Below are 26,890 nucleotides of genomic sequence, written 5' to 3'. Positions count from 1 at the left end.
GCGTGCGAAAACGACAGGGGACCACCTTCAGATGCCGAGTGCGGCGTATTCGCAAAAGCCGGTGCCCCTCCATTTTCCGTGTTGCGCTTGCCATTTTTGATGGCAACCGCAGGCTGGGAGGTTTTCATCCCACCTGGAAGGAGGGGCACGATAATACCTGTACGTACTGTAACTCTCTTGGTAGGTTAGTAACTGCCCGGCCTGCACCGCACCGCGCCGCGCCTACCTTAGCCTATTTCATTAAGCAGTAGCAACCTATTTCGCTTCCTTCCTCAACAAATTTCCCGCCGATTTCCGCTCCGCTCCCGTCCTCCTCTCCTTTATCAATCTATAAACCTCCGTCCTGAACCTTCAGTCTCTCGGCAACTCCAAAACTCGCTCCAGAAACCCTTCGCCAAAATGTCTAACCTTCCCCCCGTCTACATTGTCTCTGCGGCTCGTACGCCCATTGGCTCGTTCCTCGGGTAAGTACAACGAGAGAAATATTCGCAAGAGCGGTATTTGGGTCGGAGAGTTCATGATGCTGACAATTGTAGCTCCTTGTCGAGCTTGACCGCCGTTCAGCTGGGTTCTACCGCCATCAAGGGTATGTTGAACCTCTCAATGGCCAGAAACTGGAGCTAACTCTCTATAGGCGCCGTCGAGCGAGCTGGTATCAAGCCTGAGGCTGTCGACGAGGTCTTCTTTGGCAATGTCCTCTCTGCTGGGTAAGCTCCGTTCCTCCCCTTCAACCCAACTTCAGCTTGAGCAATGGCTTGAAACTTCTGCTCGTACCCTATGTAACTCGAGCTAACTTTGACAGTCTCGGTCAGGGTCCTGCTCGCCAGTGTGCCATTGGCGCTGGCCTCCCCCAGAGCGTCATTGCCACGACCGTGAACAAGGTCTGCGCCTCCTCTCTCAAGGCCATCATCCTCGGTGCTCAGAACATTATGCTGGGCACCTCCGATATCGTCGTCGCCGGCGGAACCGAGTCCATGTCCAACACCCCTCACTACCTCCCCAACCTCCGAACCGGCGCCAAGTACGGCGACCAGACCCTCGTCGATGGCGTCCTCAAGGACGGTCTGACCGACTCGTACAAGAAGGAGCACATGGGTCTCGCTGGCGAGCTCTGCGCCCAGGACTACGAGCTCACCCGTGAGGCTCAGGACGAGTACGCCATCAACTCGTACAAGAAGGCTCAGGCTGCCACCGAGGCTGGCCTCTTCACCGAGATTGTTCCCGTCGAGGTCAGCGGTGGCCGTGGCAAGCCCCCCGTCAAGATCGAGCGTGACGATGAGGTCAAGAACCTGAACGTCGACAAGCTCAAGGTCATGCGCCCTGCCTTCAAGCCCGACGGCACCGTCACCGCCCCCAACGCCGCGCCCATCAACGATGGTGCCGCTGCCGTTGTCCTTGTCTCCGAGGCCAAGCTCAAGGAGCTCGGCCTCAAGCCCATTGCCAAGATCCTTGGTTGGGGTGATGCCGAGCGCGAGCCCGAGCGCTTCACCGTTGCTCCCTCGCTGGCCATCCCCAAGGCCATCAAGCACGCTGGCCTGACACCCGAGCAGATCGAGTTCTACGAGATCAACGAGGCCTTCTCCGTTGTTGCTCTCGCCAACATCAAGATCCTCGGACTCAACCCCGACAAGGTCAACGTCTATGGTGGCTCCGTCGCCATCGGCCACCCTCTTGGCTGCTCTGGTGCCCGTATCGTCACCACCCTCACCTCCGTCCTGAAGGAGAAGAAGGCCAAGATTGGTTGCGTCGGTATCTGCAACGGTGGTGGCGGTGCCTCTGCTCTCGTTATTGAGAACCTTCAATAAAAGGGGGTGAATTGGGAAATGTGATGATTTGGAATGACATGACGAACCGCAAATTATGCGGACCGAGTAGAAAAAAGTTAGCATATATCTAATATACCTCGGCATTGGATGCCCTTACCCCTGGCAACAACCTAGTTTCAGTTCAGGCCCTTCTTGGGGTGTCTTACAACCAGATACTCATCCGTAGTGTGAGTAAGTCAATGTTTGGTGAGATCTGAGTTGTGTTGTGATTTAACGATCCCAACACCTTCTGTGCTATCACAAATCCAAAGAGGTCGGGGCGGCATGGTAAGTTTTTAATTGTCAAACAGACAAGATGTCCGTGCTACCTAATTCATTGAGGATCCAAATGTTGCACCTAAGAAATTGCAACCGATACCGTCTCCAAAGCCGTCCCCGGCTCCTTGGCATCCATAGCAACTTGGGGCGGAAGACTTTGCTTCCGTACACTGAATTTATCGTCCTTGCCTAGTACATCGATGCATATCAAGGTGCGTCGTCACCTTTCGCACTCGGTGATGCCAGCCTCGCTTGCGACTTAGACAGCGTTTCCCATCTACTCGTCTGGGAGAGAGCAGAGTCAGTAGCATTCGGCGGGTGATAAACTTGGGGCTGGCAACAAACCCTTGGATTCCTCTGGCCAAAATCGGCTTTAGGACCCCCTCAGATTGGCCCAAGAAGGCTAAAGGCTGCTTTCGTCCTTGGTCGCCTGAGACCATGCTTGAATGAGACTCGTGTGCGTACGGTCCATCTGTGATGAACTTCTGTGTCGTGGACAAAAAGTCATGCGACTGGTCGCGAACGTGGGTGAGATCACTTTCAACTATGAACTTCACCAGCTCATAGGCGAGCTCAACTGCGCATGATTAGCTGCCAGGAAGCAATATCAATTAGTGTAGAACCCTGCCCGTAATGCTCAGCCAGCTTGCTTGCTTGGCGGGTCGCCAGGTCATGGCGATACAAGTGTCAGAGTTTCTGGCCATGATCCTCATAATGCTGGCTAAATATATAGAGACAGTCGACGGCCCCGTCGCGGGATACCTGCTTTTGGCATAGAGTATGACAGCACGGTAAGCGTAGCAAGCCTCTTGAAATGATGAACATCTCTTGAGCAACTGATTATCATCCGTCAAATTCGGTGACCTGCATCTCTTCCACAGGCGGTTCGTCAAGGCTGGTGTGGGCGGCAACGACAATTCTTTTTGGGTGTAGTAATTGTCTGGCGTTCATAACTTCATGGACTCATGCTTGTTTTCACGCTCCTTCGCCAGGCTGTGGAATCTCTCGACGTCCGATGATGTCAAGAACGACTGCTTCAGCACCTGTCCAATTCCTGCTAAATGCATTCTCCGATGTCCCCGAAGAGCTTTTGCTCTGAGAGGAGGAGCAAGACTCGCCTTCTTTGAGCCATAGATTACTCTGCCCTTGCTTTGCTCGTTAGGTGGATACAACCGTGATATGGATGACTGCACGGCATCCTTTCGCCGAAGATGCTGTTGACCTTGCAGCTAGCACAGCTTGAGTCGTAGTAATTTAGGAACAGTTGTATCCCCCCGCGATGTTTCTCATCCTCAGAGGAGCTTCATAGCGAGCTCTAGTATCTTCAACAAGAAACCAACAACCGAAAGTGTCCACTCGGGACGAGGGACAGAGAGGCAGGAAACCTTAATGGCTTGGTCCAAAGTGCCAATAGATCAGGAAGGAGGGGAGGTTTTGTGGTATTTCTTGAGCTGCTGAACGTGGATTTAGCTGCGCGTGAAGGTGACAGTAATTACGGTTACACAAGCTGAAATCTCAGGAATATTTGCTAGTCCGAATGTCGGTCTTGTTTGCCAATCAGTCACCTGCTAACTGAAAACACACTCTGACAAACGGTCGTGAGAAATGAAGACACTTAGACTTGGCCAGCGAAAGGAATAAAAAGGATAAACATAACCTAACAATAACGAAACTATGAGATGAAATTATAAAATAATAAGATACCTATTCTATAATTCCACTAAGTTATTCCTAGAAACTATCTGATCTTCTTTAGGTAAGAATCTAATCTCCCACTGCATGGCAACTGCCTAGGTAGGTAGGTGGAAACTCGAGGCAGAGACGGGTTGACTTTATGTTTCACGGACAGGTGCTCGACCATCCCTTTTCTGCCATTCACATTCACAGAGTTCTAACCCAATCATAAAGTATATTCTTTGTCACTAGGAAAACACTGCTCTCAGTCAAACAGACTCCAGACTGGCAACTTTGGAAGCAAAAACTCAACCTTCACTTTGCGCAATGCACCACAGGACTAGTCAAGTTACCAATCTGTGGGGTGAGTAATCCGCCTACTGCTATTCTTCGGTCAACCCGCCCAGGTGAATCTGTGACTGTGATAAAAATGGATCATGGGCCGAAGTACGGACCTGGGGTAACGCAGTCATTGGACGTGAGTCATGGATCCCTCCTGCAGATGGACCGCACAGTCGATGCGGTGAGCAAGATCCACACTGTACATATAGGTAGTTGAAAGTATCTCTACGATAGAAGATGTACTACCAGAGACGAGCATGCAAAACGTCACACAGTGTGTAGTGAGAAACAACCCTTAGCCTATCCCGTCCAAAGTTTTTTTTTCCTGTCCCCCCTCCCCCTCCATCCGACGCACAATTCCCACTAACGTAGGTATATGTGTTAGTCCCCTTCCTCTCTTCCTCTTCACTTCTATCTTCATCAAACAAACAATCGATCTCCTACTCCAATTGACTCGAATTCCGCCAGACCAAATCTCTCATCATGTGTCCCGAGCCCGAATCCGCCCCTGCCAATGGCAACCCCAACCGCGGTGGTCACCACGCGGGATCGCCTTACCAGTCCGTCGGTGACTTCCTCTCCAACACGAACCGGTTCCAGATCATCGAGAGTACACTCCGAGAAGGCGAGCAATTCGCCAATGCCTTCTTCGACAGGGAGGCCAAGATCAAGATGTTAGCCAAGGACCAACTCCGATTCCATCCCGACTTGACTAACGGCTCTCCTGCAGCGCCACTGCTCTCTCCGACTTTGGTGTCGAGTACATCGAGCTCACCTCTCCTGCTGCCTCTCCCCAATCGCGTGAGGACTGCGAGGCCATCTGCAAGCTTGGCCTCAAGGTCAGTTCTCCATTAACTTCTTGACCTGTGACTTTTGCAGAATGCTGACAACCTTTACAGTCCAAGATCCTGACCCGTGAGTCCCGCGCCCACATCGGCGACGTCCCCGCTTCCGATTAACTAATAGGCTAACGACTTGCAGATGTGCGGTGTAACATGGAAGTGAGTTGAATCAGCAAGTTTTGTCCCGGGAACATGATTTTTTTAACAGACCATCTAGGATGCCAAGCTTGCTTGCGACACAGGAGTCGATGGTGTCGACGTCGTCATTGGCACCTCCAAGCAGCTTCGGGAGCACTCCCATGGCAAGGACATGGACTACATCAAGAAGACCGCCCTCGAGGTTATCGCTTACATCAAGAGGTATGTCATCAGCCCATTGGGGGAAAGACACTGTTTTGCACAGACCGTCGAGGGGGCGTCAGAGTTCTCCGAGACATGAAAGCTGACCAAGCTCGCAGCCGCGGCGTCGAGGTTCGCTTCTCAAGTGAAGACAGTTTCAGAAGTCAGTATTCCTTCTTCGGTTCATTCTTCTTCCGCCTCCTTGGCTCTTTCTCTGGCCTCCATCGAAGCAATTGGGTTGTGTGTATCTGGTAGCCCTGATTGGCACGATATACTCGCCCCCGGCATTCGCAGCTGTCACAGTTTGGGCCGACTCCAACACTTCGGTCATGATATGGGACTCCCGCTTCATCCTCGCCCTTCGGTTATTGAACTCGATATGCACCAACGATTTGTTTATGCCTACCCCGCCAATATCTTCTGGTTCGCATCACGTCTTTCAAGCCCAGCAGCCGGCACATGCATATCGCGCTCAGACGCCGGAGGAAGAGGGTTGACCGTCCCTTATCATGACTGAAAGATGAGAGCCGGGCCCAAAACCATGACAGCTCCCCGAGGCCAGTTGGGGAGGATTTCAATTGCATCAGATGGCAGCCAGCAGGATTCTCTCGCACTGCATTCATCCCGTCGTCATTCTACAACACGACTAACAAATTCCTCTAGGCGACCTGGTGGACCTCCTTGATCTTTACCGTGCTGTCGATCGGGCTGGCGTCAACCGCGTGGGTGTTGCAGACACTGTGGGATGTGCCACGCCCCGTCAAGTCTATGATCTCGTGCGCACTCTCCGAGGTCAGTCCATCCTCTGAGCTCGAGGTATTCTGCTGTTAACTAACTCGATAACAGGTGTCGTCGGCTGTGATATCGAGACTCATTTGTATGTAGTCGGACTATTCTTGGTCGCGGCGACCTTGAAGGACTTGTGATTTTCAGGACTAACGTTTCAATCAATAGCCATAACGACACCATGTGTGCCGTCGCAAACGCCCACGCCGCTCTTGAGGCGGGTGCCACACGTAAGTCGCGAATTCAAGATTCGAGGGATGAGCTCTGACAGGTCCACAACAGACATCGACACCAGTGTTCTCGGTATCGGTGAGAGAAACGGCATTACTGTATGTGTACCACGCCACCGACACGCCCCTGACCTTTCTAACACCGTGATAGCCCCTGGGTGGTCTCCTCGCCCGCATGATCGTTGGCAGCCACGACTACGTCACCTCCAGATATAAGCTGCACAAGCTCCTGGCGCTGGAAGACCTCGTTGCGGACCATGTCCAAATTGTAAGATGAGCAAACTATGACCGTCGCGGCGACAATGCGGGCTAACAATGAGGACAGAACATCCCTTTCAACAACCCCGTGACTGGTGAGTTTTTCCCCAAGTCTTTGCCTTTTTTCCCTGGCTTTTTGGCGCAAATCCCAAGTGAATGAGCCAATAAGTGGGTCAAAGTGGAAGTGATTGTGTCACGTGACCACCCTGAGGCCTTCCCGCGTCCTACCACTATCTTGCGACTGCGCTTTAACGACACATCAACGCCTCTTGAGCACGAATTGACTTGTTAAACAGGATTTTGTGCGTTTTCTCACAAGGCCGGCATACACTCAAAGGCTATTCTCAACTGTACGTCGCCATTTTCATCTACTTTGTCTTTCTTAGCTGGACGCGATCCCCCGTCTTAATCTCCTCCGAAAATTTCGTCTCTGGAGGGAGAAGAGGGGCAATCGTGGCAGCAATTACACCTCAATCACTGCTAACATCAGCCAGCGCCTTCAACATATGAGATCATCGACCCGGCCGATTTCGGCATGAGCCGATACGTCCACTTTGCCTCAAGACTCACTGGCTGGAACGCCATCAAGAGCCGTGTCGAGCAGCTTGGCCTGACCATGACTGACGATCAAATCAAGGAAGTGTAAGATCCCCTCGTGCCTAGTGGACTTATGAACCCCTTGTTAACTTGGATTCTAGGACACAAAAGATCAAGGCCTTGGCCGACATCCGTCCTCTTGCCGTCGACGATGCCGATTCCATCATTCGATCCTACCACCTCGAACTCCAATCCTAAGTGGAAGAGAACTGGAAAAAGTGAAAGTGACACAGAGAGTGGACGGTCAGGGATTATTACAGATAGCTTCAAGAATAATGAGCCCTTGGAAAAGCATATGAGATGAACAACAAGAAAAAAAAATGAGAAAAGATATCAAATACGTTGAGATATTTCGCTTGCCCTTTTCGCGTGTGGCCTTTCATCTGGCGTAATAATCACCACTTACACCTGGGGTTCTGAGTGAACTCAAGCTCTGGACTTCACAGCGAGCTGGTGCGCAGTGACGACAGCAAAAATGGACCAATCAGACAAGCTATCAAATGAGACACAGCCTGTAAAATAGAGTAAAAGACGTATATGAATCATGAATATGCAGTGGCTATTTAGTTCTAGAGTACAGGCCAGAGAGGGCTTCTTGTCCTCATAGTTTGGCCTCTCCCGTCAGGAGAAGCACAAACAAGGCGGAATGTTACGCAACTATTCTCCTACAGTCGGTCAGGTCCATGTCTTGATTAAAGAGACAGGGAACTGCAAAACAGAAAAAAACATTGCATGGAATCAACCAAAAAAAATAACATGAAATGAACGCTGGTGAAATACCCGAACCTTCCTTTCTTCCTTGAATCATGCATGCCAGGCCTCACCCTCTCCCTCTCTATGACCTCCCTGCAAACCACCAGCCATATCCCGTATATGTACGACCGACCGAGCCGGGAGGGCATTTTTGTCTGGCCATGCTTATTTTTTTTCCCGTAACTGAATCAATCCTTTCTTACCCGCCCTCTCTCTCACTCACGGTCGATGATGGTATCTCGATCTAGGTCGTCATCAACCCACCCACCGACGTGTCCCTCAGACGTCTCAGCCACTGACTGTTCCGAGGCAGAGCGCTACTCCATGTCCACGTCCTCAGCAGCACTGGGAGGCACAACGCCCTCGTCCATCCACCGGCGGAAGTTCTTGTTCTGCTCCTGCACCTCCTCAGGGCTGAGGTCCTTTGTCCACGACGGGTTGTGCACCCATTTCTCGAGCAGCTTGCTCTCGCGGTACCCCGTCAGCGCACGGAGGAACTTGTCCCGGCGGTCGCGCTGTTCCCGCGTCTTGGGAGCCTGATCATAGACAACGTACTCGGACGTGCCCGGGGCCCACGCCATCTTGGAGCTCTTGAGGCAAATGCTGATGGTCAAGTTCTCGCTGTAGGAAACAGGCTTGGGAATGGCGTCCTCGTCTGCGTCGGCGTCGCCAGAGGGGAGGTTCCGCGTGAGGACCACCTTCTGAAGCTTGGACCTAGGTACTCCTTCGGTGGGCTCGACACGGATAAATGATGAGATGTAGTACTGCCAACGCTCGCGGAGTTGCATCTCGTCCATGTAGAATGTTGTCTCCTCCCGTTGGAGCCATCGCACAGAAGCCTCAGCCTTGGCGGGGAACTAATCATGGTGTTAGAAAGGATCAACCTTGACCGTTCAAGATAGTTCACTTACCCAGCAAATGACAAAAATGTCTCCGTCCTTAACGCACTTCTCGGCAAATTTCCTAGCGCTGATCTCGGTTTGGTAACTAGTCTCTTCCTTCTCGCGGCTAGCAATGTACTGCTGAATCAGATCAGGAGTCTTTTCTTTCGCGTCGGTGCTGCTGCATGTGAGGGCAAGCCGGCACAGAGTCTTGAGAAGGTCCTGGATCGTGTACACCTTCCACCCTGCCTTGAGGTAGTAGTGTCGCATCACGTCCTGATACCGCGTCTCGTCGACGTCGCCTGTGATGTACTCCTCGATGAGCTCCAGTGTCTTGGGCCAGTAGGTATCGGGGTCGTCGTTCCTGTCGAAGAACTTCATATGGTTCTCAGTGAAGCCAATGTCTCTAGCAGGCTTCGGTTTACTGAGACGGTCAACCTCCTTGGCCACGGCTGCCTTGCTGTCCTTGAGGTCCTGGAGTCGCTTATATAGAGTCTGGAAGATGCTGAAGAAGACAAACAGCGTCTGGTTGCAGAAGAAGTTGTACCACGGCCGTGCAAAGAACCCATCGGCTTTCAGCTCGCCGTCCGTGCTCAAGAGAGCATCGCTCTGCCCAACCATGAACGGCTTGGGGATGCTGGGCATCCATCGCTCATTAGAAACATCTGGGTGGGCCGTGTCTTCAGAGGCATCGGGCATCTCCTCTTCGTTGGCCGAAGTGACATCGGGGGTAGTCTCTTTGCTGCCAGAGGTGCTGTCGTCCTTATCCTTATCCTTGTCCTTGTCTTTGTGTCCCCGCGACTTGCTACCGTTACGGCCGGGATCGAGAACCCCTCTAAGAAGATCTCCCTTCCTGCCGTTACGGCGGCTGCGGCCGTTGGTCAACTCAGCAGGCGTGTGGTCCTCCACTTCCTCTTCGCCAGAATCTGGAGGAATCTTAGGGAGCTTATCCTGGATGGCTTCCTCGGGGATGTCAAAGAAGGCGGGGATGAACATCTCAAAAAACTCGAGAATGCGCTCCTTCTCCTGGCTGCTGTGCTGTCCGTTGTGCAAGCTGTACAGCATCATCAGTCGAAGGAGGTCAATGACCGTGTTCTTGTCGGCAAAGTCCCAGACGAACTGGTGGCGAGGCGCCTTGCCGTTCAATGATCGTTCACGGCGCTGCTCCTCGTGTTTTGTCTTGATCACATCGACAAGGTGCTTAGCCGTCAGATTCCTCTTGTCGTTCTGCCTCACAAGAATGCCCATGTGATCAAGACTCTTGAGGTGCATGCTCTGGGTCTGGGCGTGCCAGACCTTCTCCCACTCGCGTTGAGAGAATCGCCATTCCTCATCCTTCTGCTTCATGCGCGCCAACAAGACTGGGACCACGTCAAAGGGATGGGTGTACATGTCGTTGACGACATCGATGCCGCGATCGCCGTAGATCTTCTTGCAGATACGCTTGAAGATGGATGTGCTCTGGCCAGCAAGCGCAGCAGGCATCTGGAATGTCTCCCTCTCGGCGGGAGACATGGCGAGCATCTGCTGCGCAATGGGCTCGAGGAGCTGGATGCACTTGAGGTTAGCCTCGATGTTGAAGTCATAGTCGTGGCGCTCCTCCTCGATACGGTGAAGACCCTCCTCGAACTGATTCTTTCTGTGAGCCACAAATCCACTATCCTCAGACGCCCAAGTGGGATGCGACGCCCACTCGTCATTGAGCACCGAGTTGCACAGCTCATCTCGCCCACTGCAGGGCTTGAGGCGCTCTCGCTTCGGAAGCAATCGATAGCTTGGACCGTAGCCACGGCAGTTGCTGAGGGACACCTTGTCCGTTGGCGGTGCCGGCCGGTTGTCAATGATGACATCCTGAGTCTCTACTCCCACGAAGCTCTTCCAAAAGTTCATCAGATCAGGATTCGCGCCAATGAAGAGGGCTCCCTTGTGAAATAATGTATTTCGGTCAATGATGTTCTGGCTGAAGAGGTTGCAGAGCTTCAGGAACTCGTTCATCGAAGATCGGTTGCTAAGGAACTTCTTGACGCGCTCAAAGAAGGCAATCTCATCCTGGTTGGACGTTGACGAGGATCGTGGCGGATAGGGCTCTGGCATGACAGGGGTGAGCGTTGGTTCTACTGCGGAGCCCTCGCCAGACGCTCTGGCGTGGTTGAGCTTGGGTCGTTTGTTGCCATTCACAGCAGCAGGGACCAGTCGAGCTGCCGCCGTCACCTCAGCGAGGACAGTTGCGGGCTGAGCTGCCTGCTTGTCCGCCCGGAGCCGCTTTTTGTTGTCCTTGCTCGCGCTTGCGGGTGGCGCAAAGCTACCCAAGGGGGGCATCTTCTGGCCATCCCTCATGGCAGGTTGCGGTGTATGGCTTGGACCGGTCGGGGTCCCATCCTCCATTCGGCCCGGTGTCTGCTTCGCCTGGCCAGCAGACTCTGGCAAGAACTGCTTAAAGTCCTCCAGCAGGTCCGGGGCCGAGTTGAACAGGGTCGTCACCTGCGCATACACGTCCTGGATGGGCTTCTGCTCCCGCTGGTATGTCTGCAAGATTTCAAGGAATTGCTTGTAAATCTCAGGCTTGTCCTGGAAGCGGTTCTTGGCCATGATTAGTATACGCCGTGCCTCGGCGGGAGCAGCAATCAGGGGGGCTGGCTTACCTTAATCTTATTCACGTAGCTGATAGCATGGTTGAATTCGACGGGGCCACGGCGCTCCATGTTTGCCTGGTTCGCAGCATTGCCATTTACTGCAGCCGGACCCGAAGGGGTGGGTGTCAATGCATGACGAGCGTTTGGCCCCCCCTCGCCGGGTCCAGAACTGCCTTGTGGCAGACCGCGTCGCTGGCCCGAGCCAGAGTTGTCGAAACTGGCCGCATTCTGAGCTGCAGCTTGAACAAAGAGGCTTGCGCCATTCTGCACGGGTGTGCTGAACTGGGCCTCGGGGCTCTCAATGCTGTGCTGTGGCCTCTGCTGCCACTGGCCACCCCGCTCAGGAAAGATGGGCTGGCTCGCCGCAGCAGGTCCATGGCCGTCGCCCTGGTTCCCGCGGCCTGTGATAGACTGCACTGTGGTGCCCATGGGAGTCGTAACTCTGATAGTGTTAGGATCATTGCCAGCACCACACTCGATGCGGTAACCAGGAGGTAAGAAAGTGTTGAAGCCCTGGATCAGGTTGGGATGTCCCGCGAACAGCTCCGAAACTCTATTGATGACACCCGGAGTATCGATGCTACGCATTCCGTCAGTAATTGTCCCTCTCAGCACTTGTAGTGATTGACATACGCCTGGCTCTTGAAGTCCTTCATAATGTCAAGGAAGCGGTTGTATACGTCAGGCTGGTCATGAAACTGCACCTTCACCTGGTCCAGGTAGGTGAGGGCATCCTAGGAGAAGCATTAGCAAGCAATTCAACATGGCCACGACCGTGCAAAGAAAGGAAACACAAGCATGAGTAGTGCTTGTAGAAGATGTCAACGGGGCTGCCGGCATCTGCTAAGACTGTCCGAGGGGGCTTTATGGGCGATGTTTGGTGGTGATGTTAAACAAAAGCTGCCAGGATGCAAGCGGGACAGAAGGCTGCGTGCTTGCGTTGCATAGCAAGACACAAAAGGCGCCCAGATCATCTCAGGGTAGACACTAGCCGGGATGCAAGGAGCATTGCAGAGCCATAGCTACCCGTTTGGCGGCTTGTCGCATCGCCAGCTCAAAGGCGACTGGCTAACAACGACGCGCAAACAACAAACAGTAATTGTTCCCCATACATGCCACCCGCCAAATAATAACAAGGCCAACAATGACATCACATAGACTCACATTCAAAATTGGCTGCTGTCCCTGAGTGATGCCTCCAGGAATCTGGTGAGCCGCCGAGCCAGCGGCGCCTGGGAATGGCGCGCCCTGCTGAGCCCCGCGCTGACCTTCTTGCTGTAGGGGGCCACCAAACACGGCGGCGACACCGCTCGCCGCGGCCTGCGACGAGGTCGGGGGCGCGGTGGTATGTGGCATCGGCGCGAACATGGGGTGCTGAGGGTTTGCGTTGGCTTGTCCTCCGTGCTGGACTGGCCGGCCGTGCTCGTTCTGCAGCGGCCCGCCGAAGGTGGCCAGGGGACCACCAGAGGGGGCGCCAAGAGGAATCTGGGGATTCCCGTTATGGTTCGCAAGCAATCCGCCGGGACTGTGGATTGCACCGGGGATCCGCGATGCTACCGGCTGGTGGATGGGAATGGAGCCAGCGCTGCTGTGGTGAGTTGTCGCCTGGTACCGATCGCCGGACTCCCGCTCTCGGTCGCGCTCCCGGTCGCGCTCTCGTTCTCGTTCTTGGTCTCGACGGGCCATCTCCTCGCGTTGTTGCAGTGCTCGGTGTCGGTCGTCCATTTCGCGCTCTCGATCGTATGCTGGAGGGCCACTACCGTGTAGCTTCTGGCTGTTCATGCTCTTCTGTTGGAGGGGACGCATCAGCAAAACAGTTCATTTGAGCTCCGGTGCGCCGTGATGGGCAGCCATTCCCAAATCATTCAGCGTTGCTGAATCACGACAGAGATACCTGGAGGTGAAGGTCGAGACTAATCCTGCAGACGTGGGCGACAAGCGACACACCCACAGCTCAGGAGAGGAAGAGGCGATCGCGACATGATGGAAACAATACAAAGACTTACACCAAATGGATAAAAGGCCAGCGCCAGGGGCACTCTACATGGAGGCGGGCATGTGCGAGACTGATGGCGAAGATGAAGCAGAGGCAGAAACCACAGGTGGGGGGGTGATGAAGGTCGGCTCGGTTGGGTTGTGCACTTGGAAATCCAGCCTTTCTTGCAAACTTGCGAAGAGCTCCCTCCGGCTCGGGTGACGAGATCTGAGCAAGGCGCGGAAGAATCCGCATCACGTGACGGATTCTTTTGCGTTAGCGCGGGCTTATCTCGGGGTGTTTGGGGCAATTGGAGGGCGATAATTCGCGGCTTTATCTTATCAGTTGGAGCGCCGAGGTCGGCTATGGTCGGGCAAAAGACATTGTCAGCCTCGCCATGACAACAGAGATACAGTAATAGCATACGTCGTAATTCGCGTTTCCTTCGATATTTCCTCATATACATTATTCGAGTATGCATGGAATTGATTTTGTGATCTCTACATATCTTGTCTGACCTCTCGTCATGTGTGCTGATGATTCCGTTCATCCACAGTTGGCGAGGCTGACAACTGGGTGGAGACGTGGCTCAGCCCGTTTCAAATCCAACCGGTCCCATAGGACAATCAATCATCCGAGGCCAGGCATGAGGATGGCCAAGTATAAGAAACGAAATGCGAAAAAAAGGGATATCTTGAATAAAGCGTTCTGTATAGTAATTTAGACCTATTCCCGTCGCTGCCGCGCTCATCCGTTGCCTCCATAACCACATCGCAACTTGAGTACCAATCAAGCGCACTCCCAACGCCAGTAAATGCAACCCTCGCAGCCACGTAGTCTACTCAAGACGCTGTATACCAGCTTCGTCGAAGAATCATCATTTCTTTTCTGTAGCACAACGGCCAACTTCGGGTTAGAAAACCTGCAATCCTTTCCTCCACCACTGCGCATCGCTCCGTATGGCCATGGCCTCCCTGGAATTTGTAGCTACCTCCCCTACCCCTCCGTCGTAGGCGCCAAACGAGGCAACCCTAAGCTCCTTGGACTTCAGCCACCCTCTCAGAACTGCTGAATGGGTTGAGCTCCAAGCTCTAAGAGGCTGATGGTGGTGGATGTGGCTTTCGAATGATCTTGATCTTGGGTCGTGGAGGCGGCGCCCCAGTTGGTGTGTTCGAAGCAGGACTGGCAGATTTTGGCTTCGGGGTGAAATTCGAGTGCGAGTTGAGCGAAACCTTTGGACTCGATGCCGAAGCATGTGGCGAGGATGCCGGGCCTCCAGGCAGAGGCTTCCTGATTGGCTGGTCCCCAGTTGGGAGTGGCTTTCTTGCAGGTTTGGCAGTGATAGTGTCCCTCACACTGACTGGAAGACCATCCTTGGGAGCAGCCGAGGGCAGAGATGTCCTACCATTGGTGCTCTGCTTCCTCGCATCCCGAAGCATTACTCCAAGAAGCCCAGGAGTTTTGGTTCTGAGAGTGACAATGCGACTCTTCCTCCGCACGCTACCCAGATCAGGTCCCGATGGCTTCTCTGTCTTGGGGCGCTTAGGTGCCGGAGTGTGATGCTCGTCTTTCTCTGGACGCGGACGCTTGATCGAGCCTACCGATGAAGGCTCAACGGGCCTAGCAGGCTTTGAGGTTGACGAGGAAGAAGCGCTTGGCTGGCGAGAGACAACTGGTGAAGCCACGATAGTGTCCTTCTCTCCGAGTGATTGGGCAGGAACTGGACTTTGTGTTTGAGTTTGGGGTTGAGGCAAAGGCGGCGCCACTGGACGCTGGGGGGTGGTGGATCTGTGAGTGTTGATCTTGATAGACGAAGTTCTCGGCAGAGGGATAGGTCGCACGGGCTCTTGAGGTGGCGGAGGAGGCGGTTGTACGATGGGCTCCTTTGGTTTTGTCCTGTAATAGGATTTGAACAACACCAGCAACTGTCGCAAGTCAGCACAAGCCAGTGATATTGTTTGGTTTGGGTGATTTCTTACTTTGTTAGAGAGCTGCTGCTCAGCCGATCGCTCGGCCTTCCAAGCCTTGGGCAGAGGGAGCGTGATGATCCACTGGGATGCCTCCTCAAACATCATCGCCGCCAGATCCAACATGCTCTCCATTTCGCATCGGCCAAGACCTGGGTGATCTAGCGCCTTACGCATCGCTGTGCTGTAGTGTCGCTCGTCGCCTGCGTAAGTCTCCTCCATCTCTCGTCGCAGAGCCTTGAGGGCAGCGTCCAAGTTCTCTTTCCTTGCAAACATTTCCTTCCTGGCTTCGATCTCCTGTGCACTGTCTTGCACAAGGAGGAGGTCGCCTTCTTCGTCTTCGGGAGGAGGTTCGTTCTTAACAACCTTTGCATGCTCTCCAAAAGCGATAGCGGCAAGCCCGGAAGCCGCGGCGTCAATGAGCTTGTTGCGCACGTACGGTGATCGGTCGGTAGTCAGGGAGTATATCAGCAACGAAAACATGGTAGGGTCCATCATGGCCCCAAGATCAATCAGCGCCTCGAAGGCCTTGATTCGGATAAGATCTCTCGTTCCATCCAGTAGATATTGCCCAAAGTCGATGTACGCCTTTGGTATCACCTCAGCCTTCATCAGCCGTTGCTTCGCATTCAGGCCCGCAATCGTCCAGACATTCTGGTACGAATTGGTCCATTCATCGCGGCGTAGGACACGTTCGATTTGTTCCATTGCCCTATCAAGGAACTGCGTCTCCTCCTCATTCGGTATCTTGTTTTGCATGGCAAACCAATCATCCTTCTTCGAGGGGATAAGGGACGTGGCAAGAGCTTCAACGAGTGTGGCGATGTAAAAGTGGTCGGAATAGGGGTTGTCCTCATTGTTGTTGAAGAGGAGTTGGTCCAGGATGAATTGTCGGGCCTCGAGCGGACATTTGTAGGTGTTAGCATCTCTGACCTGAGCGATGGCCTTGATAATGGCGCACTGGACGTTGTATTGCTTCTTGTCGGAAAAGTCATTCGGTTTCGGCTGATTTGTTCCCTTGTGGCAAAACATCTCACTGAAGGCTTTCATTAGTTGTCGGAGACCAAGCATCGAAATGTCCTTGATATTGGCCTGCCGCGGTAGTGCCTCTGCGGCCATGGTCCGAATGCCATGGAAATAGCGACGGTCTACCAACGTCCTGGTGAGGAAGCCAGAAGCGATGGGGTGCAGGGGACCATGAGTGAGGTATAGCATGGCATCTTGTTGAGCCACGACGTCCCTGTCTTGTTGCAGCTGAGACACGTACATGTACGGCTCGAGGGTCCTCTTCATATCGCAGGCCCATTCGAAGTCGGCGTCCACGCGAATCCACTCGTATGACTCTTGGTCCATCTTCCTTTCGGTGTCGGGGTCCCAATCAATCAACTCCCACTGGGCCTGCTCGTCTGGGGTTTGAAGGACATCGCCCAGGCAATAGAGCAGCGTATCGTCGAGGTTTTCAGCGTCCATACTGGCACCCACGTTCTGCTTCTCCTTCATGCGACGAGTCCGCTTGAGACGCTTGTACTTGGTATTGTAGGGAATCTCAAACTTGGTTGAACGTGTCGCATCTTCTCGGATCTCCAGGATGTGTTCATAAGGTGTTCCGTCTGCTTCATGGATTCGAACTGTCATCGGTCCAGTGAATAGCGGCTGCACCTCACCCGTCTTGACACCGGCACGACGCTCCTTGATCACACGTAGAAAGTCATCCCTCTCCAAGGCAGGCTTCTTAACCGTCTGGAACTGGATCTGATTCAAGGTCAACTCAACGCATAACCTCTTCTTATTGAACTTGGCTTTGACGTCAAATCGCGGGCATCCGGAGCCGTAGACCCATTGATTCCAAAAGCTCTCGAGTCGGTATCGCGCACCCTTCTCGCAAACTGCACGGAACTTTTCTGTTTCGAGGATCGTTGACTTGTCGGACGCTTCAATCTGAACCTTGGTCAACAATTTCTGGAGAATGCGTGTCAGGCCGTGTCCTCCCGAAGCCTTGATGAGCCGCTTGTCCAAGATAAAAAAGACGACTGGAGCTTTGAGGGTCATGAATTCCATTTCGAACTCTCCCAGGTGGAGACTGGAGCCGAGGTCATAAAGACAAGGTCGGTCAATATCAACTTGTACGAGCTTGTCCGAGAGGGTTTTCATGCGGAATCTATACTCATTGTTGCCACAGAGGCGCTTCATGAAGAGATCCGTCATGTAGTGAGCGACACCGATGATGAGCCAGAGGTCGTTTCGAGTGTTTGGGATCATGTTGATGCCGATCCACTGACTGGCCAGAGTGTGGACAATCTTCCTGGTAACTTCGATCTCGGGGTCAATGATGTCCTCTGGGAATAGCAGGCGATTGCTAACGAAGGCCATGGAGTAGAGCGGCACCGTATCCTGCACCATATCGTCGAGGAAACAGATCTTGAAGTTGCCGAAGGGATACCGAGCAAAGGTGTAGGTGAAAAAGTCAGCCGCCATTGTCAGGGCGGCAGAGGTGTTTCGAACCCAGTCGGCGCGGTGTGGTAGACAGTAGGCATGGACCTTGAGCGCATTCATACCGAGCTTGACCTCATCTTCCTCTGTTCTAGATTCGGACGAGAGGTCGATATGCTCGAATGGGCCAACAGCAAAACCGAGCTTCTGAACCGATACCTTCTTCTCAGGTTCAAACGTCATGATCTTTTTGTGGTCGTCGTCTGGATCCACGGTCTCCTCCATAAGGAATCCCGAGCACACAACCGACATTTCCCTCAGCTTGTCCTCTTCCGCAAGATTGTGAATCCGCTCTTGTCCATCGATCTGCATCTTGTCTGAGCTTGCGCCATTCTGCTGTGTAGCCAACGCTTGCTGCAAGGCATCACCTAGAGTGCGGGGATACTTGATGGAGATCTTCCAGTCGCAACGAGAACCATGGTCATCGACGCATGGAAATATGCAAGAAGCTGTCCCTGGGTGGATGGAGCTCCGAGTGTACATGTGCGTGAAGCGGTTATCCAGAGGATCGACACCGACGAACTGCATCCCATCTCGAGGGTTGGAATTTGTAAAGGGTATTGTAATCTTGAATTGCCTGTTGATCTTTTCGGCGGGATCGAGCCCTGTCGTAGACTTCCTAATAATCAATCTCGGACGATCAGGCTCGACCCTACCGCGCAGGCTCACCCTGAGCGACCCGTAGACCGGCGTGCAACCCTCGAACTCTCTATTCTCGGCGGGGACGTCGTTCTTTCGGCTATGAAACACTGACCGAGCGCGTCTACGCCGAATGTCGTGGTGATCGGCTCGTAGGTTCCAATTCGTCGAGTGGGAGAGCTTTTTGTACGGATCTTGGTAGACAGCCGTCGTTTTGCGTCGATGCACCTCATAAGGATCTCCGTTGGCCTCCTTAACGTCAGAAACGTAGATATTTTCGGTATCGATCTCGCAGTCGGCGGCATCCAGTGCCACCTCTTCGATCTTATCATTGAAGGTGACAATGAAAATGTTGGTTGTCCCGTCGATACGCTTATCGCGAAAATTCACCTCGAGATTAACCTCTTGCTTGATGACAAAGTACTCCAGAACCGGAAGGTCTTCCACGGGCGCGAGGCCATCTTCGGCGTCCAAGAGAGAGTGCTTCTCGGGCGCAAGTTCTTGCGACATCGCGACGGTGGCCACTTTGAACGGTCGAAAGCAGGGTCGAGGAAGGAAAGGCCTGAGGGCCCCTGCGAGCTGGTGCTTATGAACGCTGCATCGATGGAGAGGATGGGCCTAATCGGAGAGACAACGAAAGTCCTTGGCGTCGCTGGGCGTGGTTGTAATCGTTATCGTGCTCGTCGCGTAGTCATAGGCTTCGGTCGAGGCTTGGGCGCAATTTGAACGGGGATGGCGGAGACGGATTCGCGCAAGAAACGGGTAAGCGAGTGAGGGGGACGAGGAGATGGATATTAAGAGAAGAGATGAGAAATTAATTAGAAGGAGAGGAAGGTTCCATACGATGGATTTCAAAGAGCAACGAAGCGCAAGCACGCGCAAACCTCGAAGATTCTTCAGTGCCTATCGCCGTACGCCGGGCCTTGTTGGAGGAAGGAGGAGCTCGCGGCGCGTTTCACGGAGCTAGAGTGCACGGGCCACACTTTCCGCCTGCCAGAATCCCCAGGCTGTGAGGGTGAGGTGAGGTGCTGGTGAGGCTCCGAGGTACGTACCCACAGCCTTAAGTGCGTCTCTTCCGCGGCTCCAAATCCAACCGGTCGTTTACATGAAATACCCAAATCCGTCCACACGGCAAACGCGCACCGCCAAGACAGGCATTTCTAGGTAGGCAAATCTGGTACGCAACGATATTTTCCTTCGACATTGATGAGCTCCCTCGATACCATTATGAGGCACGGCCAGTGGCCGAGTCAGTTAAGCTGCGTCGACAGTCAACATCACATCACCGAGGAATGGCCAACAAAGCCGCCCATTGCATGCAACAAAGATCTTAGGATTCTGAAGCACATAAGAACTATCAACATTCGTACACACCGCCTCAAACAGATAACATTTGCCTTCGCCGAGGCGAGCTGTGAGTAAACCTTCCCCAAACGCCAAACCATATAGTATAACCGAGTCTCGCAGTGTCTTCTCTGCTGTTATTACAAGCAGCCAAACGCATCACTGCTTGCTGCGTCGCCGGTCCCGGCGCTTCTTTCTCGCCCGGGCCTTGAGGGTATCTTCATCACGGTATTCTTCCGGCAAATCAAAGTCAACCTGGGGTATCTCGGGGATCGGGTGACCCCATGCCAGCACCTTCCTGCCTGTACGCCGATGCCGGTGCAGAGCGCTCTCGCGCTCGTACTTCTTGCTAAAGAACGACTTGAACTCCTTGGGAGGTTCTGGGGTTTTTGGAGCCGGAGGTGGCTTCGGTGGTCGCGGTGCTTTGGTCGACGCCGGCTGTGGAGTTGACTTGCGCTTCTTTGAGCCTTTGGCTTTCGATCTCGCCATGGCTTCATCGCGGAGCTGCTTCGCTGGTGACGCCAAATCGCTCATGTCGCCGTTTGCACCATCATGGTCATCCGCTTCATCCTCCTCCTCAGCACTTCCAGAGTCTTCTTCGTCTTCCTTCTCGGCTCGAGCCTTGTCTTTTTCCTGTTTGCGCCGCTTTTCTTCCAAAACCCAGTTTCGGAATTTGGCAAGGATGGCTTGGCAGCCCTTGATGAAGTGGTCTCGGGCTGGCTCAAAAGTCTTCTTCTTGGTTTCCGTGACACCACTAACACCCATAACCCTCAGCCAGTCATGACCTTGGAGGCCTTCCAGCAGCCTGATGATTTGGTCCTTTTCATGCTGGGCTCGGCCCTTCTCGGTATTGCGAATTGATCGCTCCAATCTCTCAGCTCGGCGATGCACCGGCTGGAAAAGCTTATCAGGTAAAGGATCCTCAACCGTTTTGTCCTTGGGTTGGACCAGAAAGTTGAGTTCTACGCGCTGCGCATCGAACACGTCGTGGAAGAGGGCATCGCCATATCCTCGCACGGGATATTCGTCAGCGGGGTGGGGTTGCTGCGGTGCTGCGCGTTGGGCACCAGAAACAGCGCGTCGTGGGTCAGAATCGACGACAACGATGGGGGTATCAACGTTGAAAAGGTCTGATGCGGGTTAGAAATCATTCGAGGTCCAAGATGGCGCTCAGGAGAGCGATGGGATTTTTTTTCGCACGTACGTTGTTCTTTGGGTTCATTCCCAATCACTTCATCGTACTCGGGAAAGTATGCAGAGAGTTCACTTTTGAACCTCGTGGCTTCTTGGGAACGGAGCTTGCGGCCCTGTTCTTGGGGGTTTGTATCCTTTGCCTGGGGCTGTAGGCGGTCAAGCTCATGTTTGATGCCGTTGATGACTTTGCTCTGGTGTTTTGTAAGGGTCGGCTCCTGCTCTGGAGCGGGTTTCGCGACTTCGGTCGGGGGAGGAAGGTTGGTCGCGGGCGTTGTCGTCGCACTCGCCACCGTGGGCGTCGCAGTTTGTCGCGGGTTGCGCGCGGGCGGCGGGACTATGTTGTCGGGGATGATATCGGACAATCCGTGAGAGCCCTTAGCCAAAATCTCGACGGTTATTCGGGTTCTCTTGGGCTTGAGGGCATCACGGTCGCGATCGTGGGCGTCTAGCACCCTCTTGCTTCGCCCTCCACCTCCGCCAGCGCCGCCCTGTGCGTGGGCAAATACGCCTGTGGAAGGCGTCAGGTGATGGTGCGCGAGATGCTGATGCGGGTGAGGACCCTCAGCGCGCCGCGAGGAACGGGTGACAGAGGCCATTGGGAGACGTCAAGAGGCCTGGCATGGTTTCTCTGCTGGCTTCTCTGGCTCCGACGACTCTGTCTCGCGATGGGAGCCGCTAGATGTTGATGTTTTTTTCGATGGGTTCGGCTTGGGGCTGCGCGCGGCTTCGTGCGACTGACTGAACACGGCCGACCTACCTGGGCTGCAGTGCGCTCAGGTCAGTTTGCTTGCAGTCAAGTCGGGGTACCCGCGCCTGCACTGTGGGTTTTTTGCTGGTGTTTGTCTGGCGCGCCCTCGTGCGGCTCCAGGGGCAGTTACCTGCTGAGGCTGCTGAAGGGCAGTGGTGCTAGCGGGTTTCGTAGGGCAGGTGCTCGCTGAGGCCGCTGCACCCCGCCCGGGTTCCTTCCTCTGCCCGTTGCCTCTAGGCTGCCGCTGAAGACGGGACGCTCCTTCCACTCCCATCGCGTTTCTGAACCGTCACCTGGTCCGTGTAAGAAGCATATTGGTAAGCACGATGCTGACGTTCGATATGCAGCCAACAAGACGACAATTGGGACAATGAAAGGGTTTCTTTTCATATCCAAATTGGCGTCGTGGGTCTTTTCAGTGTGCTATCCTTTCCGTGGGAAACTCAAAAGCCACGACTGTACCTAAGGCATTCTTGTAGCTAGGCGCAATTCTTGCCCAGGGTTAACGAACAGCAACTGGGAACATTCGAGCACAACTTGAACCAACGGCCCTATGCTGCGAATGGATTCTTCTTCCTCAACTCAAGAACTATGAAGTACACTCTTGGAAGAACCGGCCTCGCTAAGAGCAGAATTAAAGCAATTATGCATGCCAATCAAATCTGAAAGACCGATCCAAGTCCGGTGTTCCTACAGGGTAGGCATTTGGCCTCTTGAATGTTGCAGCACGGACATTGTGAAAGAGAATATTAACTGAAACTGGGTCTCAAATATTGAATGTTCACTTCTTTTCTTCACAGTATTGATTTCTACTGACTCAACTTTGTGTAATGTTGTAGGAGATCAACGGGTGTTGAAGTAATTCGACATGGCATAAACTGGTAGGTTAGACATAAATTCCGAGACACGACGGAAAAATAGGTACAAAGCTTGCAGTGTATTAAATAAATGTCTTGGAGGCCGTAAGTCATGACTGGGATGATCCAACTGCCAGGGGTATTATAAAAGAAACAAGACAGCCACAGCCCACCAAAGCTCCCTTCTCGTCATCACATCACGCTGGTAACCTCTCGGCCTCCTCCTTTTGCTCCCGCTTCGCAGCTTGCTTCTCCTCCTTTGTTGGCTTGATACCTAGCTTCTTGAGCACCTTCTTCACCGGCCTGCCCTCCTGCTTCTCCGCCTCCTCCCTTTCCAGCACCTCACGCTCTCGGGCCGCGCTCTCACTCTTGTCCCTGGCCTCGTCCTCTCGTCGCGCCGCCTCCTCAGGGTCCAAGATCTTGTCCCGCCGGTGTCCTACCCGCTGCGCGAGGTCCTTTCCCTTGCGCCGTGTCTTGATGTACGCCTCCAGCCCGATGAGCACCACGTACGACTTGGAGATGGAGACGTGCGTCATGTCCACGCCCGACTGCCGTAGACTGTGCACAAAGGCGCGAAAGTTGGATGCTGGTGGGCGATAGTGCCCGCTGAGGGGGACAGGGACGACAATCGACCATTCTTGATCTTGATGAGGCCGGCGGCTGAGATGCGGCTGCCCTGAAGAAAGGACGAGTGCTGAAAGGCGCCCGAGTTCTTGATGCTCACGTAGAGGCGGAAGGATGTGTCTGCGACAAAGATCCAAGTGTTCTTCTTGACCGACTTGCGAAGGAGCTTGTTGAAGATGGTCGAGGCTGATATGTGCGTCACCTTTTGAAGTCCCTGGCTCTCGTCGAAACCAGGCGTCGCGTACTTGGCGGCCCGGTCCGCCTCTCGCCGCGCCTCAAGTGAGGAACAAGAGCTGCTGCTGTAGTCGTCCAGCGAATTCTCGTCCTCAGGCTGGGCTTCTGGGTTGAAGGGCGGCGTGGGATCGTCCGAGGGCACTATACCGTGGATGCTGTCCTTGTACTGCTCAGACGTATCTATGCGCTGGCCGTTCTTTGCCCAGCATAGCCTGCCTTGCTCGTCTACCTCGACGAGGTAGTATTGACGCTCCTCCTTGGAGAGATAGCGGACCTGCTCTCGTTCGAGTCGGTCTCGCGGACAGCCTTCCAGCTCGACCTCGCGGCCCTCGCCATAGTCGAGCCAGTAAAAGAAGTTCTCCTTCGTGTTGGATCGCTTCCATTCTTCGTGGTACATGCAAAGACTACTTCCGTAGCGATGCTTGAGATCGACCATCTCGAGAAAGTATCGCAGACCCATCATGCGCGCCTCGTTCTTGCGTGCTTCATTATCCTTTTCGCGCTGCGCTCGGGCGGCTGCTCGTTCTTCGGGGGATGCATCCTCGTCTGACGATGACTGCGTTGACGAGGAATCTGACAGCAAATTGTCGAAGCCAGCCCGTCGCGCGACTGTGCTTGCTTTCTTCCACTTTTGTCTCGCCGATGCTGATCGCCGTTTCTCCAAGCCATCGGATCCCAAACCGTCGGGATCTGCGCCGTCTGCTTCTGTCCTCGCCCGTGGCTGCGTCGCTTGTCGAAACTGTGCCTCGCGTATCGCGGTGACCCAACGTGTGCTGGCGTCTAGACCAAATCCTTCCATCTCCCTCCTTGTGCGATATCCTCGAAACGTCTTTTGGATCATGCGCGCGGCCTGAGCCCTCTCGTCCTGGCTGCCGTTGGTCGACATGGTTGCTATGCGCGACTCGAGCGATTGGCGCTTGCGTTGGTGATGTCTGCGCTTGATGTCCTCCTCGCGCTCCTTTTGAACGGATGCGATGCGCTCGAAGGATTCCGGCGAAGGAGGCCGTAGAGAGTCCATGTAGTCTGTCTTATTCATTGGTCGCGATGACGTAGGTAGGTCGAGCAGGTAGTTTGGGGATGGATGGCGGGGTAGTAGAGGAGGTAACCCAAGGAATTGATCTCTTCCTTGAAACTGATGTTGAAGCGAGCCTTAGCAACCAGGCAATGTCTTGGCATGGGAATAATAAGTGGACTGTTTTATGAATTGCTGTGAGTGATACGAATATTCATCTATTACGTGTTGGCTGGTTTGGACGAGTTTAACGACTTGTCATGATCATACACAGTCCTGCTGATAGACATGAGATTTCAAGCTCTCCGAAACCCTGTTGTCGAAGGGCTATCTACCTCAGAGCTACCCCCTTAGTGCAAGAGAGAGAGGTCCAAGTTTTTGCATTTTTAAGTAAACAATTAGTACAAAATTCATCTCACATCGCATCATTCTTATAACAAAGCGCAGAGACTCATGAGGGTTTGCTTAGGGTCCCCATGCATATTGTGCTGTCTAACATGTACGCCAAATCTAAGCTCATCTGCAATGTCTACTCCCCAGATCAACCATATTCTCTGTCTACCTAGATAGAAATCTCGTTTAGTCGCATCAGAACCTTTCCAACAAACTTGACTCCTATCAAAATCCCATCGTCATCCCGCATATCGCTCTCCTCCCCAAAGTCCTCATTGTCATCGTCCAAACAGCACAGACATGTGACGACAACTGCCGTGTACCTATCGCCCATCTTCATTGGTAGCTTAGACTGTGCAAGTTTCACAAGATGATCCTTAATGAAGGGAGACGGCTTGCCAGTTTCTTGTATCTTGCCAAAATCCTCCACGGTCAAGCCTAGAGCCTCACCTGGAGTTGTCTCGCCGTCGTGCTGTACAAAACTCGCCCAGAGGCCAATCTCCAGCAAACAGACCCCAAGGCTATACACATCATGCTGCATGACATATTTGTCGTGGGCACGAAGGCCTTGACGTCCAGGGTGTCGATATAGATTCCCTTCCCAGGTGATGTCGCCCTCGAAGAGAGTCTGGAAGTTGACGCTGCGGAAGGAGTCAAAGCCGAGAAGATAGGCGGATCCCAGAGATGTGTTGGATTCGCTTTTGGGAAACAGTAGAATGTTTTCGGGTCGGATGTTCTTGTGAACAAAGTGGTAGGCGTGAACGTAACTGACTGCCCTCGCGAGATGCCTCGATAGATCGAGTACTTCAGTGAGGCTGAAGGCCTGCGGTTTCATGAGACGCTCTCTTAAGGTAACCGGTGTAGCATCTTTTTGGGGCACCTGGAAGACCAAATCGAGAGAATTGATCTTTCGCTGACCCGGGCCTCTTCTCTTAACGAGTCCATAGCAAGCTAGAAGACCACAGTCATCTGAGTTGATCTGGTGCAGCTTCTTGGCCAAGTCTTCGGAGTCTGCTCTGGCGCTGGCGATATCCATGTTGGAGTGACATGGGATCGAGTTGACGAGGTATCGCTTTTGAGAGCCGATTCGCGCGATGATTTGGGTCGATGAAAAGGATACAGACTCTGCTTGGCCCCAGTTCAGTTTTTCTTGAGGCAATGTGACATGGACCTGATCGAGTTCTCCGTTTACGATTCTGCGGAAAGCGTGTGCCTCTCCTAGAGTCTCTCGAGAAGCTTGGGCAGCGATGGATTCCCCAACCGGCGTGGTACGGGATGAAGCTTCTAGTTCGGTTTGCAGCTTTGCATCTATGATGATGTTATGAGTGCGGAAGACGAGTAGCCAAGTTGGATCAAAGATCCTCTGCCAACGCTCAAGCTGTTCGACAACCTCCTTGATACTGCTCTTGACAATGACCAGCTTAACCTTCCTGATGCCCTTTTCAGAGATGACCGACTCAAGCTTGCCGACGGCGATGTGTAGCCTGTCCTTAAGCATCTCATAGAGTTCAAACTGGATCCTGCGCTGGTCGTCGCTGAGTTTGCTTTCGACTTGTTTGAGAAACTCGACTTGCGTATCTGCACGGCTGAGGATGGCCTCGACTAGTAGGATACTCTCCTTTACATATTCATCGGCGCTGTCGTAAGCCTTGTACAACTTTATCAACCTCTTGCCGTACCTAGTGGCTGTTAACGCTGGATTACCGGTTCTGGGGACTACTTACTTAAGAACCAAGTCTGCCGCAGCAAATGAAGCCAATCCCAGCTCCACGCCACTCATTGTGACGACACAACGTCGGTGTGATGATACACCGAAATACCAGTACTTAAAAAGAGATGGAAGAGCTAAAACCCAAGAGTTAAGAGATGGAGGGCAAACAAGGCTCGGGACTCGGAATCGGCAGGGGTATATGCATAAGCCTCAGCCTCAGCTTCACTGCACCCACTGAACTGCCTCGCCGCCCTCCTCTTGTCTCTCTTCCTACCAAGGGAGG

The 26,890-nt window shown here is 53.5% G+C and overlaps 7 protein-coding genes across 7 annotated transcripts; 2 read left to right on the top strand and 5 right to left on the bottom strand.

Annotated features, from left to right (window-relative positions):
• Positions 1-399: 399 nt before the first annotated feature.
• MRS44_001771 (uncharacterized protein) lies at positions 400-1,805 on the top strand (the record flags this gene model as incomplete). The annotated part of the gene is made up of 4 exons (XM_046274812.2): positions 400-464; positions 537-586; positions 635-707; positions 803-1,805. The coding sequence occupies 4 exons, from the start codon at positions 400-402 to the stop codon at positions 1,803-1,805; spliced, it is 1,191 nt and encodes a 396-aa protein (XP_046137951.2).
• A 2,778-nt stretch (positions 1,806-4,583) lies between these two features.
• Positions 4,584-7,350, top strand: MRS44_001770 (uncharacterized protein; the record flags this gene model as incomplete). Its single annotated transcript, XM_046274813.2, has 15 exons — positions 4,584-4,774; positions 4,831-4,939; positions 5,000-5,015; positions 5,082-5,101; positions 5,160-5,302; positions 5,401-5,444; positions 5,945-6,073; positions 6,128-6,158; positions 6,236-6,297; positions 6,350-6,396; positions 6,449-6,565; positions 6,623-6,650; positions 6,852-6,905; positions 7,050-7,197; positions 7,254-7,350. 15 exons carry the CDS (start codon positions 4,584-4,586, stop codon positions 7,348-7,350), a joined length of 1,236 nt encoding a protein of 411 aa, XP_046137952.1.
• Positions 7,351-8,222: 872 nt separating this feature from the next.
• MRS44_001769 (uncharacterized protein) lies at positions 8,223-13,649 on the bottom strand (the record flags this gene model as incomplete). The annotated part of the gene is made up of 6 exons (XM_046273411.2): positions 8,223-8,762; positions 8,817-11,366; positions 11,429-11,999; positions 12,053-12,153; positions 12,584-13,193; positions 13,426-13,649. The coding sequence occupies 6 exons, from the start codon at positions 13,647-13,649 to the stop codon at positions 8,223-8,225; spliced, it is 4,596 nt and encodes a 1,531-aa protein (XP_046137953.2).
• An 836-nt stretch (positions 13,650-14,485) lies between these two features.
• On the bottom strand, positions 14,486-19,000 carry MRS44_001768 (uncharacterized protein; the record flags this gene model as incomplete). The annotated part of the gene is made up of 2 exons (XM_046279871.2): positions 14,486-15,319; positions 15,374-19,000. The coding sequence occupies 2 exons, from the start codon at positions 18,998-19,000 to the stop codon at positions 14,486-14,488; spliced, it is 4,461 nt and encodes a 1,486-aa protein (XP_046137954.2).
• A 993-nt stretch (positions 19,001-19,993) lies between these two features.
• Positions 19,994-21,624, bottom strand: MRS44_001767 (uncharacterized protein; the record flags this gene model as incomplete). Its single annotated transcript, XM_046284892.2, has 2 exons — positions 19,994-20,964; positions 21,039-21,624. The coding sequence occupies 2 exons, from the start codon at positions 21,622-21,624 to the stop codon at positions 19,994-19,996; spliced, it is 1,557 nt and encodes a 518-aa protein (XP_046137955.1).
• A 1,206-nt stretch (positions 21,625-22,830) lies between these two features.
• On the bottom strand, positions 22,831-24,509 carry MRS44_001766 (uncharacterized protein; the record flags this gene model as incomplete). The annotated part of the gene is made up of 2 exons (XM_065623816.1): positions 22,831-23,219; positions 23,267-24,509. The coding sequence occupies 2 exons, from the start codon at positions 24,507-24,509 to the stop codon at positions 22,831-22,833; spliced, it is 1,632 nt and encodes a 543-aa protein (XP_065480233.1).
• Positions 24,510-25,065: 556 nt separating this feature from the next.
• Positions 25,066-26,676, bottom strand: MRS44_001765 (uncharacterized protein; the record flags this gene model as incomplete). The annotated part of the gene is made up of 2 exons (XM_065623815.1): positions 25,066-26,575; positions 26,621-26,676. 2 exons carry the CDS (start codon positions 26,674-26,676, stop codon positions 25,066-25,068), a joined length of 1,566 nt encoding a protein of 521 aa, XP_065480232.1.
• Between the last annotated feature and the right edge of the window lie 214 nt (positions 26,677-26,890).

This window comes from Fusarium solani (genome assembly GCF_023522795.1).
Source record: "Fusarium solani strain SB1 chromosome Unknown bctg00000000, whole genome shotgun sequence".
Taxonomy (NCBI): domain Eukaryota; kingdom Fungi; phylum Ascomycota; class Sordariomycetes; order Hypocreales; family Nectriaceae; genus Fusarium; species Fusarium solani.
The sequence above is the reverse complement of the archived record's forward strand: the minus strand, read 5'-3'. Positions and strand labels throughout refer to the sequence as shown.